The sequence below is a fragment of the Myotis daubentonii genome, chromosome 3 (genome assembly GCF_963259705.1).
Source record: "Myotis daubentonii chromosome 3, mMyoDau2.1, whole genome shotgun sequence".
Classification (NCBI taxonomy): domain Eukaryota; kingdom Metazoa; phylum Chordata; class Mammalia; order Chiroptera; family Vespertilionidae; genus Myotis; species Myotis daubentonii.
The window spans coordinates 214,343,035-214,356,803 of NC_081842.1; the positions used below are offsets into that span (position 1 = coordinate 214,343,035).

A 13,769-nucleotide genomic window follows, 5' to 3' on the forward strand; every position below is an offset into this window, starting at 1 on the left:
TTACTTTTTTTTCCTGGAGATGGGGGAGGAAACGCAGTTATTTTCGTTTTCATCCTGGGGGCACAAGCTGGGAGCTGTCCAGTCGATAACCTGGCCATCAGAACAAGGTTTGTAATTAAAAGGTCAGTGACCTGGAAAGCCGGGGCCCACTCCCAGAGCTTCTCAGTAATGATGGCACTATTAAATTAAGACTGTTATGAAATCAATGCTAAAAAAGCTTTCATGGTAACGAGACTCCATTCAAGGACATGCAAACCACCTCGTGAAATGGAGAAAATGATAAAAAAGAAAAGTAATAAAAGAGAGCCACGTTGAAATCTGTGTAAGAATTTACTTCCCCTTAAAATAGTCCAGTGAGAGAAGCCTTCCCCTCTGCCCCCTCCCAAGGCTGAGACCCTCAGGATTCTCCCTCACGTTCACTTCCTGCAAGGAGGCAGTTTTCCACTGGGGGGTCCGCTTCCAGGAACAGAAGAAAGAGAGGGTCTTGTCTCACCGTTCAGAATGAGGAAGCGGAGCGGTGAGTTTTATTTGCTTAGTTCTCCTCCCACCCCCAGACTGTCCCTCAGCTGCGGGAGGAGCTATAGCCACTGGAGAGGGCACCACAGGCAGCGTCGGCAGCACCACGGGCCTCACTACGCAGGATGGCAGTGAAAGCGCAGTGAGCAGACAGGCAACGCCCCGTGCCTCCACCTCTTCTAGCGCCTCAGCCCCGTCCCCCTCGATCGGGCAGTCCTTTCCCCACCTTACGCTCAGCCTGCCACACGTCTGGAAGCAGACTGCCTCCTACATTTTGTGGTTGGATAGGGTGTCAGATCAACATAAGCCTATTGACAACAATGACCCAGCCTCTAACTTTCCGGACTGATTCGATTGCTGTTTGTGAGCTGGACTGCAGCCTGCTGAGAGCCTGGCCAGGATGCCTGTCTGGCAAGAAGCGCTTCCATGTAGAGGCCAGCTCTGTGCGGGCTTAAACCCCACGCGCAGTCACTGCCCTGCACGTGGGCTGGCTCTACAGTTGATGTGTCATCTGCAGAATCGAGTGGTTGAGGGGAAACATTTCTTCTAACGCTCTGAAGGTGAACAGCTGCTTTTCTCTTTCATCCAAAAAACTCCCGATAAAAGAAATGCTGTAAATTACACGAAATGGCAGTACAAACTTCAAAGAAAATGATAAATGACTCTAATAACTTCATGTTTCTCATTAATGACTCCATATTCAGACTTTAAAGCATCCGAAAGAGATCTCCAAAAAACAAAAATAAAAAAACACAAACACAAAAGACCTTTGCAAACCACGTTCTTCCATCCCTGTGCCACTCTCCACGACCCCTCCCCCGCCTCCCAGTCACAGAAATCAGAGCATCCGTCTAACCTGTCAGTAACGGGGGCAGGGAGCAGCCCCTGCTCCCGCTGCAGTTTCACAATAAAACAAACTCAGCTGATGCGCCTCAAGTTACCCTCATTTTCCACCGAACTGACATGCACTACAGGGATCTCAATTTCTATATTAAATATTAAATAATATTAAAAGAAAACAAAATTGGATTTGCCTTTTCAGGAAAGAGATGTTTATTAAAAAAAAGAAAGTCAAGATTATAATTCAAGGCAGAGCTCCACTGCAATTCCCCGAAGTGACATTTGCTAGGAAAAGCCAAGACGACAGTAGCTGTGCGCTCGCCTCACACCAGCACTCCCAACCCACCACTGCAGTGAGTCCTTCGGGGAGACACCAGTGGTCAGGGTACCAGAACCTTGGTCCCCCCACCCCTAAGACAGCCTCCCCAGCCCCAAAGACCAAGTCTCCTTCCTTCCCAACTTCTGTGAGGGACAGGCACATGCTTGCTCCTTTGCAAAAGCCCCTCCTCCCTCATCCTATTCTCAGGATGGTGCCAAGATACACTAATCAGTCCCCTGACCCTAAGAACAACAGGTAATTTTAAAAGTGACGTTTAAATCCACGATGGGTTCTTCTCCCCCAGACGTCGATCAAACCTTAGAATTCTCTGTCCAGAAAAGGTCCTGCCAGAACTTTGCCTATTGTGACTCAGCTCAGAAATGGGTAATTACTGATAATTATCCAAGATAATTATCAAATATCTTTTCAAAGAGAATGGAGATGTGGGGTTAAGTCCAGCTACTCCAAGTTTAAATACAGTAAACGCCTGGGGAAGAAGGGTAGAGTGCCTCTCAAGGTTTCTGCTGCGGAAAATTCTAAACGCGCTAACCCACACGAGGGGTCAGGAAGGGGTGAAGCCCACTGCCAGCGAATACTCATCTCCTTCCGGTCTGCGCTCAGCTACCACCTCCGAGCGGGACCTGCTCTAACCGTCGGTGTAAAAGTGTGACCCACGCCCACACCAACACCACGATCTGTACACAACCCAGGACCGAGCCAGGGCACTTGCCGTACCATATACCACACGTGTCGTTCTTTCACGCACTGGTCTGCCTTCCTCAGTAGAACTGAAGTTCTGAGAGGGCAGGGATTTCCTCGGCTCCGACTAACGCAGGGCGTGGCACAGAGTAAACACTCTTAGATGAATTAATCTACCAGTTGTGTTTTCTTTTAAAAAGGAGCAACAAATAACAATTATACAAAATGGTTTCCTCTCTACAGCGATTATTAGCCAACTAACTCAAAAGAAGTATTATTTGGTCCGGAGTTTCTCTCTCTCTCTCTCTTTTTTTTCTCTCCCTCTCCCAGTCAGGGATTTATTAAAATTAAACAGATTAGATGGAGCTCCTGATACTAAAACTGCTCAGCAAAGCCTGCGGTGGGGAAGTGCCGGGCAAACACCAGAGACATTTGTCTCTAAATTGCTCTAAATACCCTCTGCAAATGAAATTCTAACCCAGATGCGTTTGAGAGAAAATGAGGAATAACTGGTCATTGTCAGTGGAAGAGAAGATCAGGCAGTTATAATATTGCACAATATACTGGGGCGAAGGATCTCTCGGCAACCATAGATTTTGTCTCAGGTTACCCCGGGTAATCAACACAGCTTTTAGGCTCAGCTTTCCCCAGCTTCGATGCTTTGATGAGAGAGCTGAAATCCCCAAGCTTTTATGATTAATTACTCCCCATAGGTACACATATTTCAAGGAAAAACTCTTTTATGGCATGATGGTTGTGGAGTGGAGAGGCCAGCCAACGCACTCCAAATTTTAATAATCTCCTGCTGATGGGGGCGAGCAGGATGCCGCCAGCGAGCGCACAGCGCCCCTCTGCAGCTCGGTCCCAGGGACGGTCTCGAGGCAACCTCTCCACAGCTCGCTGCCTGTGAATGAAATGCTCGGGCATATTCGCCCTGGCCTGCGAGCCCAGCCCTGGAACTCGGTCCTGCAGGGTCACCTCAGTGGGATACCATGGAGCAGACCTAGGAAATACCACCAAACCACTCCACCTGCTTTTCCAGCCACAAATGACTTAAAGCTCAAAACCCAGAATTTTGAGGCTGGCATTCCAGCTCTTCAAGTAAAGAGAGTCTGGTGTGTGTGTGTGGGGGGGGGGGGGGGGGGGTTCGGGGTCGGGGTTGGAGTCTCTTTCCTCCCTCATGGTTATAAGAGCTTTCTAGGGGGAAAAAAATGAAAAATTTGGTTTCTTTGTTTTGAGGGTTTTTGGTGTAGTTGTTTTTTGTTGTTGTTGTTTAACAAAAAGAAAACTTATCCTGAACTTCAACAGAGCCAGAATAGAGTCTGTCTGCTTTGGACAATACTGAATTGGTCAAGACCCACTTACTCCATACCTACAGAAATACCACCAAACCAGTAATTCAACACTTCAATCCGTAAATCAGATGGATCCCAAGCTTGACCTTAACCTGACCTTGTTTATTCATCTCATTTCCCTTTTCCTTCATTTTTTTCTTCCTCATTCTTTATTACAGGAGCTAATCTGAGGCCAGCCGCCTTCCAGCCAGGGCCATTATCAGAAGATCGTAGCAGAAAGCAGGAGTCTTATCCAAGGGGCCTCTCTGCCGCTGAATGCAGCTGTGCCAGGCTGTTCTGGGCTAAGTTGTTGGCCTTATGTTTGGAGCTCAATTATCCGAGTTAGATCATCTCTGCTCCTCCGTTAGGAAAAAGCCAGCATTCCCCCCTAGGGGGCACCCCTCGTACCCGCCCCCACTTTAGTGGGACAATTACAGGAGATCCCTTCATCAGCACTGCTTCCATCTGCCCCATCCCGTCCCTTTCTGCAGGCCACTGTGCATGGCCACGAGGAACCAGTACCTTTCTTCTTAAGGAATGCTCTCCTGGTCGCAAGGGGGCTCTGGCGGACACGGGAGTTCTGCAGAAACTTCACTGCTGTTGCAATCTGGTGGGAGGGAATACAACAGAGAAGAAAAGTAAACGTCAATAGTCTGAATTTCAAGATTAAAAATCCTCTAAGTTTATCCCATGTCCATAGAAATAACACACCATTGGGGTCACATTTATAAGCAGTTATTTCTCACATTTAAAATCTATCTGAACAAAACGTATGTCAGTTCCCTGCCTTCACTGGTTTCCTGTATCTGATTCTATCAAATCTAATCCCCTCAGCCTAGCGTTTAAGACCTGCCACAGTCTCTTCCTGTTCTCCCTGTTCAAGCTGAGTCTTCATCCTCCTCGGCAGGCAGCTCTCTCCTCCCAGCTCACCTACGTCACAACACGTGTGCCCGTGCTATACCCTGTTTCTAGAAGGCCTTCCCTTTCCCGCCTCCACTTGTCTGAACATTTCTCTCTCACACACACCCCCCAGCACGGCCCTGTGCTAACTCCTGAAAGCCCTCCCTACATAAGCCAGCCGTCTCTGGTCTCCCTATTCTCTCAGCTTCCTCAATGCTTGTCATGTGTACTGTACCGAAGACATAACTGCACTGTCTTCTAATGTCCAGGCTGCCTCTCAAACACACTGCAAGAACCCGAAGGAAAAGACTACGCTGCCTCTGCAGAGCCCGGCAAAGTGCGGAACATCCGCTGGGCCGATCACCCGTGAGGCAACATGCACAGCCTTTCACCCTGGTCCCCCTCACGTAATGGTGCTCGATTCGGAAAAGACTTCGAAGGACAAAGTTTGGGGTTTCATGGCTAAAAGCTGACAGACTGACAGATTGTCAATCTACCTTGGCAAGACAGTTAAGAAATCTTCGTGTCTGTGAAGGAGCCACGGAGAGGACGGAAGAAGTGCTGAAGGTATTCACCTTCACGTCACTCAGCGCACACTCAGCGTGACTGCACGCAGCCTGTCTGCTCTCATCCCAGACACCAGCGCAATGGGAACCTGCCCCAGGTAGGAAGGGGGCTGTTTTAAATGACTGCCATGATTCATCTCATCAAAACCAAAGAATAATATAGTCTCATGTTACAGGTAAAGTCAACAGGCTTGCAGTTCACTCATAAGCTGTTGAGAGAAAAAAATGTCTAAGGGGCCAAATATAAGGAAGTTTTCTAAGATCCGTCAGACTAAGAGTAATATACAGAGATTCAAACAGAAAGTACAATGACTACCAGTGGAACACAAATTATAAATATTCTTTTTATATTTTATATGAATTTAAATTTTGAGACCAGACAGACTCCTTTGATGACAAAATATGTGGATAAATAAAAAGAAAAACAAGCCCTAACCAGTTTGGCTCAGAGGAGAGAGCTTTGGTCTGCGGACTCTAAGGGTCCCAGAGTACCAGGTTCGATTCCGGTCAAGGGCATGTACCTTGGTTGCGAGCTGATCAATGTTTCTAACTCTCTATCCCTCTCCCCTCCTCTCTGTAAAAAAATCAATAAAAAGTATGTGTCTGTTTGTTTTTTAAAAAAGCCAGGGCAATTCCTTATGTATTTCCCTAACACATTCTCCCTAAAGGATGAACTCAGAGATCCCAGTTTTTAAGTTTTGGGCCGATGAATGATAGGAAACCTAGTGTTCCTTGAGACTGGTTATAATTTGCAAACATATTAGCTCCCATCATGAACTGCAGTGATCACCAACCAGTTCTAAACTACAGGAAACCGATGCTGAAGAGTCTAGAACCCCAACACTATATACTCACCCCCTCCCAGCCTTCAATCACATCATCTCAGGTTGCACCAAAATCAAGAATTGGACAAACATCCCCAAAATGGGTGCATTTTAATAAAGAGATGGGAGAGGGGAAAGAAAGGAGAGGGGGAAAAGCAAAGGAAAGGGGAGGAGGAGGGAAAGGGAGGGGAGAAGAAGGCAGGGGCATTCGGACAAGAGGAAGCAGAGGAGCCCGAGTAGAAGGGGAGGCAAAAGAACAGGAAAGGGGAGAAGTGGGGAGGGGAAGCGGCCAAATGCCGGGAGCCGGTCCATCCTTGCTGTTTCAAGGGACCTGGCATATATGGCATACGGTTCTTAATATGTTTGCTCACCTTCTTGGCGCTGTGTTTTAACCAAGGTCACCTCTCCAAGAAAGGTTGAATCCCCAGGTAGGGATTTTCCCCTGAAGTTAGGGAGGGAATAAAACCCCTCAACTAAGTGCCAGGCGGGTAATTAATCCCTTTAACTACGAACAATCATGCTTAAACTACATAATCTTTTCTCCCTGGAATGGAGATAAGAAACGCCCTAACCTTTGTAATAGAGATTGATAGGATTGAATCAACTGGTATAAATACAGTTGTAACAAGACAGAAACACTCAGAACTCAGGAGACAGAATTCAGAAGACAGAACCTACACAGAGCCTAGAGACAGAAGAACTTCGCTGGCGAGAGCATGCCAGAGGATCCTGGACCGGGACTGGCCTCGGAGCCTAGAGACAGAGCCTAGCGGGAGAACATGGCAAGGGATCCTGGACTGAACCTGACTACAGAGATTGGCAGGAGAACCTGACTGGAACCTGGACACTGAACCTGACTGGAGAGCCTGGACAGAACCTGGCTGGAGAACCTAGCGAGGGAACATGGCTACTGAACCTGGCTGGAGAACCTGGCGGGAGAACCTGACTATGCTGATCAACTGAACGCTGTCTCCGTGTCATTCCTTCTTCGCCGACTCCGTCCACACCTTTGGGGAACCCCTGGACCCGCTGGGGCAGGACCCCGGCAGCCAAAGAGGAAGGAGAAAACTACAGGAAGACAGGCCTGTGCCCTGGAAGAGGACAGTTATTCACACTGGCCCGGGCCGGCCCACGGGATCAATGCCAACGTGCACAGCTCAGATGGCTCGGGAATCAATGTTCTTCACCTGGAGGAAAAAAACACACCTCGACGCACGAGACAACCAGAGCGCTCACACCAGGCGCAGTCTCCGCTCGCGGGGCATGTGTACCAGACGGTGGACGGTGTGGCCCACACGCACGAGACAACCAGAGCGCTCACACCAGGCGCAGTCTCCGCTCGCGGGGCATGTGTACCAGACGGTGGACGGTGTGGCCCACCGAGGGGGTCCTATGCAGGAGATGCTAATAGCACAGTTCCGCTCATTTACCCATAAGCATGCACCTTCCCCTCATCCTTCCAAAATTTTCCATGACAGAGAAAGAAAACAGAATCCCACCACTAAAACGCACAGGTTTCACCTTGCTTTTTTAATATAGTCCTTGGTATATGCATTTCTGGTCAGAGAGCAAAGTTCTGATGGGTTTAATGGTGCACTCAATGCAGTGCTTGGCGCATTCCATCAATTTTTTTAAAAAAATTGCATCTCTTATTTCTTTAAATACATTAATCAGCCTAGTGTAGGCAAAACGGATCCATCGGACAATGCAATAAACATGAATTATCATCTATCCAACACGCATAATGGCTTAAAAATACATAATAGCAGGTGTAGTTTAAATGATTAGTTATTACACCTGTGGTGGGTCTGATTCAATTGGGAAAAATCATCTTTAATAGGTTAAAAGGTTTAGATCACCATGCTTTCCTTAAAGTGGCTGTAGAGAGGGGATGATGGAGTGCTCTGTCATTAGTAATTCATTTAAGAAAAACGTGGGGGATATAGCAAAGAACAGCATAAACGAGCGAATCCAATTTAAACATCAGGTAAAGTAGAAAACACCTTTTAAAAAAGCAAGATAAATGAATTTGGAAGGGAGATGAAATTGACGTATTTATTTTAACGGGAATTTGACAAAGTCCCGGCACACTTCAAACTTGCAAAAATATGAACAATTTCTTTTAAAGTTTCCATTCACTAATTTCATGCCATATAAAATAATACTGCCAAACACCTACATAAAGTATAGTTGGGGCTTGTTTATGCTCCTCTTGATCTTTGTCTGAAAATGCAGGCGACAGGCAAATCACATATTTAACAGCATCGCTATCACTACACCAGATGCAAAATATAAAGCATCCAAACTAACAGCCTCCACATAATGTGCTGAATAAGAAGGAGACCCAGCCAAGCAGCTACATGTAAGTGTGAACATATGAAAGCCTCGCTCCTGCCACTAATTTCTTCGGCTACTTTCTACCCTCCTCCTCCCGCTGCATAGGAACTAGCACTACAATAGGGGGATGAAGGCCTGTCCAATCTAGAATTTCATAAGCCCTACGATTTATACATAGATTTCCCCAAAATCTTTCCCCCCCAATGCAGAGGTGTTAACACACTAAATACACTGGCGGTGCACTTGGTCTGCATCTTGCATTCCCCTGTTGTTGGACACTTTTCATTAACTTCATGAAGCAATTCAACAGACTCTTTCCCCTGCAGATCCCAGCACACACACATGCTTCTGTTGGATGAAATGATGGGGTGCCTGCAGCCTGTCCTGTATTATCACTTGATTTTCTAATTAGGCGATGAATGTGACTATTCATGGGTTATACTTGTGCCCAACTAAATTACATAAATTCAGGCCAAATCTGCCGCCTCCATGTCAAAGATGTAAAACGGCAACAGGAATTTGATTGCATGTTGTGGGAGAGCAGCCAGCCAGGGAAAAGCCTGGCGCAAAGTTCCTGATGCCGCTGCGGAAGCCACTTGCTTTTGAGGCCACAGCAAACATGGCACTGGCTTTCCGTTCTCCTCCTCGCGCATCGTGAGAGTCTTAATGAGTGCACCTCGCTACCCGAGGCTGGTTTCATAAAAATAAAGACGGTGAACTCGGGAGAAAACAGCAGCAGTTTCTTACCACTCTATTCCTGACCTTGTCTTCTGCCCCCCTCTTCCTAAAAGCAAAATAAAACAACCCTGCCACCATCAACTCCACGATTTTAGGGGAATTTGATCATTTTCACTGTTTATCCCTTAAAGCAGTGGTTCTCAACCTTGGCTGAACATTAGAATCACCTGGGAATCTTTTTAAAATCCTGATTTCAGGGCCTCATCCTCTGGAAATTCTGTTTCTTTGTTATGGGGTGGGGCCACAACGTTAGTAACAAAGAAACAGAATTGCCGGAGGACGAGGCCCAGAAACCAGGATTTTAAAAAGATTCCCAGGTGATTCTAATGTGCAGCGAAGGTTGAGAACCACTGCCTTAAAGCTAGAGGTGAAACTGAGGTACAAAGAACAGGAGTAAATTCTTGCCTTTGCAATGGCTCTGCTGGAATGACTGTCAGCAACCCCAGGGAAAAGAGAGGACTTCAGGTTGAAAACACCTTTGCATCCAAGATGATTGGCCAACTGAGAGAGATTTGTGTTTGAGAGACCAGGATTTGTAACTGTATAAATCAATGGAATACAGTATACTCAGGGGCTATCTACGATGAACTATGTGCTGTTAAATGCATTGTGTAGGATAAGTAATCCCTGGTGAGAAGAATCGAGGTTCCTGACAGTCCTCGCGGAAGAGCTGCTTCCTATGTGCTTTCTGCTCTCCTACAGAGCCCTGCACACTGTCATCTCCGGGATGCACACTGTATTTTCCGCCCGGGAGGATGGGAGAGCTGAGCCTGCCCAGTAATGAACCTGGGGTTTGAGGGAGCCTTCCCACTTCGCACCTGACATGCAAACCTGATGCCCTGTCTCTGGTGACACTTACTTGGAATGCCACCAACTCCAGCACTCCTTGTGCTACATACACATCTATCTACCAAAATGTGAGCATTCATTAGCCATTTTCAAATATTAAAAATATTCAAAAATTAATGACACTAACAACCAAAGCCAAGCCCCTTTTAACCCAGAGAGATCGCAACCACAGGGCAAAAGAAAATGACTGCTATGCGGACCGAGACCCCATTCCAACAGTGCAGCGCTACACCTGCGCCGCTCAGAGATGAAATTGCCTGTGAAAGGTTCCCCCACTCGGACTCTGAAGTAGATACCCAGAATCCTGTTAACAAGCAGGAAGCCAAAGAAACTCAAGTTTTAACAAGGACTGATTTTCAACATCAGGCACTGCCGAGAATGAGAGAACCCTCTTCAAACAGAAATGCTGCATTTTAGTGAGAAATCAGTACTCTGTCAGGAGTTCCTTGACAAATATGGTCATCGGTGGCACAAGGAAATAGTTGCAAAGCAGCTGTTAATCAGAGAAACGCATCGTAGAACGCTGATGCTAGCACTCGTGAAAAAAATGCAACGGGCTAATTATGAAGCTATATATCTCGCTAAAGAGGCCGTGTTCCTTGAGATTCTAGGCAAAGCACTCTCGGAGCCAGGGTCCTAGGACGACATAATTCTGGTTTTCTGCAGCCGGCATCCTCTCGGAGCTGCGGTTCACAGCCCCAGGCTCTCTTTCCGGCGAGGGGACAGGCCGAGGAGGGCAGGCACCCTGGAAGCAGAGCCGTCCACAGCCACATTCCACAATGTTCCACAAACACATCCCAAGGTGTCGGATTCTAAACCCAGAGTGAAGGAAGCCTGTGGGCGTGTAGCAATGTGGGGACTGTCATTGTAAGTGTGGCAAGGGAGCCAATGGGTGTGAGCTTCAATAGAGGAAAGCTACTCCCGGACACCAAAATGAAAAGAAAGAAGAAAAAGAAGAGGCAATAAACAGAAAACAGAGGCCATTGTGTTGGCCATCTATGTCGAAGGGAGGGAGGGAGACTGGCAGAAGGCACGGTGTGAAATTCGACTCGGGGAAGCCGAGGGTGAGCAGGCAGGTGAGAGGGGAAAGTTAATATGCAGAGGAAGGCTCCGTCAGCCAAAATTCAATACGATCCTCCGCAAGGACAAGGAGTGAGGCTCCCCGAAACCAGACGAGTGGGAGTGGGGGAGGGGCGCCACCGACCGCTCGGAGCAAAACCACTGGAATGGCAAGAGGGGAATAACCTTGAGGTGGACAGGCGCTCCGGCGGCCCCAGTGCGGAGCCAAAGTGCCCCCTAGCCGGAGGCGGCGGCCACGCAGGCCCGGTGGCCGCCCTGCTAAGTCGCACAGCCCAAATGAAGTGTTTTCACTCAGGGAAAATGAAATGTTTTGCAAGATGAAACAGAATGAAAATTGAGGTTTTAGGTAATTACTAGTTGGCATTTACATATCAGGGCTGGTTCAACACCTATTCATTTTCCTCTTTTATTTTCAATTTTTTAAAATTGCTCATTAAAAATGAACAGATGACAGTGACAGGATTTTTTTTTTTTTTTTACTCTTTCTCCTCTGAGGGTTACAAAATCAAGAGGTGCTTTTAGCCTGGTTATCTACAATTAACACACACACACACAAAGGTATGTTTTATTTGCATCAAGGGGAAAAAGTGGAGGGGAAAATCAACAAAAGCCAGGAAGTTCAAAAATAAAGACAGTGACTTGTACTTGAGGCAGCCTCCTGTGCCTGGCTAGCCTGGGTAAGGAGCGTGCCAGCAAGTGCCCTGGCACTCACAGAGTTAAAGGAAAGAGCCTCTCTTTCAACTTGGAATTTCCTGGTTTTTGTCATTGTGTCCTTCTCATTGTTGATCTGGGTTCAACCCTACACTAATTAAGCTGTGAGCCCCAATTTCCTTTGTTTTACTTTCCTCTGTCCTTTTGTTTTTCACATTAAAGAAATAAAACATCTCTGGTTAAAGTGCACAAGAGTTGACATGACCGAGGGTAGTATTTTTAAGGTCTATTGTGTAAATCTGTATTGAGGGAATTCCACAGCATGCATTACCGACCCTCGGCTCTCTAAATACACATTGACATATGTAGTAAAAGCATTCATGAAAAGTAGCACATCATATGCGCAAACACTACCTTTCCAAGTGAAATAACTCTGCATTTAAATTTTCCAGTTAAAAATATTGTATGAACTGCTTGTCAGACAGAATGCCATTGTTTGGTCATTTTATGAAACTAGTTTTTCCAGAAATGTGTGTGGGAATAAAAAAACATTTTGACCAACATGTACTGTTTAATATCAAGTGATGACGTAGGGACGTCAGGGTGACTTTGGAGAAGACTCTGGATGCCACCCTGCAGCGCAGGAGCTGGGGCAGCTGCGCAGCAGAGCGGAGCGTGGAGAGCAGCGCTGCCGATGCGGAGGGCGACAGGCGACAGTCACGGCGCCACAGAAAGGGCTCCAGTGCTCACACGTGCCGGAGAGGAAAGGAAACCCTTGCTTCTGGGTTGAGAAGATCAAAGTTCCTTTTCAGGAAAGGGTGAAAAGGAAACGGATTTTCTCCTTCAGAGAGAAAGAAAAGCAAATTTAAATGCCTTGTCCCCATGCATCCCCACCTGAATTTAGAGAGCAGCCCCTCTGATTCTTGATGCAACCAACAAAGCAGGAACCCAAAGAGGGGAGAGAAAAAGGATGACATTTGCCTTTTCCTTGGCTTTGAAATCCACTGGCAGCAAATTGTTTGAAGTCCTGTTTAGAGAAGAAACTGTAATAGCCTCCATACTGAAAAGAGGAGGAAAATGCCATTATACACGGATCACGGTAGCAGTGACCTCAGCAGAGCAGGCAAATGAGCTGGCTGGAGACGGAGGTTCAGCCAGCGTGCCAGGAACAGAAATAAAGGGTTTATGTGCCAAACACATGTGGCAAGGGTTGGGTGCTCGGTCCCAGGAGATATGAAAAAAAGGAGTTCAATTTCTTAAGTGTCTCTGAAGAGCTCCTCGACTGCTCTTCTTCCAGTCCCGACTGGTTTTGTATTTTCCACATTCCCCTGACTCCCGCACTGTCCAGGAAGCAGAGAGCACCCAGGCTTCGTGCTATAAAATTAATGAAGGTGTCAAGCTGCTGAGCTGAATCACTCCGAAGGAATGTAATGACTCAGTGTCCAGGATGCTCCCTAGGAGAATGTGAGCTCACTCAGTGACGGTGGCTGGTGACTCCAACACTAAAAATACGTAGCATGCAGCCCCGGGCCCTTCCTAACGATACCACTGCCCCTACCTCCAGTCCCTTTCTCTCCACACAGGAGGGTTCTGAAGGTTACTTCTACACTCGAAATCTTTCAGATGCTCAGAAGATGAAGTGCTGCTTCGGTTCCCCCTTCTTTTGAAGTCAGGGCCAGACGGAGATGGGTGGACTCTAGCGCGCACTACTGAGATGTGAGGTGATTAGAAAGGAGACGAAGAAAGGTTATGTGGTGGACAGTGAAACCTCCAAGCATGAAGTCATCACTGGGGGGCTAGACACTGAATAGATGGCCACAGGGACCCTTCACGGCAGCTTAGCACCGGGTGCTCTCAGGACAATGAGATGGGCTCCTAGATTCCAAGGAAGATAAGCTCTGGACCAAGAAATTCTGTCTACCTTCACCCCACATAGCACAAACCAAAAGCCTTTGAGGAGTCAATAAATGGCACTCCTATCAGACATCCTATCAAAAAAAATTTGAAGAAAGGCTAAATGTTAAAAAGTAGATTTGAATACCAAAAATAAATTAGTCATGGCCTAGAAATACTATGAATCTAAAAGATAGCAAGAAAAAGGCAACATCTGTAATAC

At 47.0% G+C, this 13,769-nt stretch overlaps 1 protein-coding gene across 4 annotated transcripts in view; it reads right to left on the reverse strand.

Moving 5' to 3' along the window:
• Positions 1-13,769, reverse strand: part of PEX14 (peroxisomal biogenesis factor 14) — a 139,709-nt gene that overhangs the window by 73,388 nt on the left and 52,552 nt on the right. For all 4 annotated transcript variants that reach the window (XM_059691288.1, XM_059691285.1, XM_059691286.1 and 1 more), the window contains one exon: positions 4,231-4,315. In XM_059691288.1, coding sequence (XP_059547271.1) covers positions 4,231-4,315 — 85 coding nt within the window. The remainder of the gene's footprint in view (positions 1-4,230; positions 4,316-13,769) is intronic.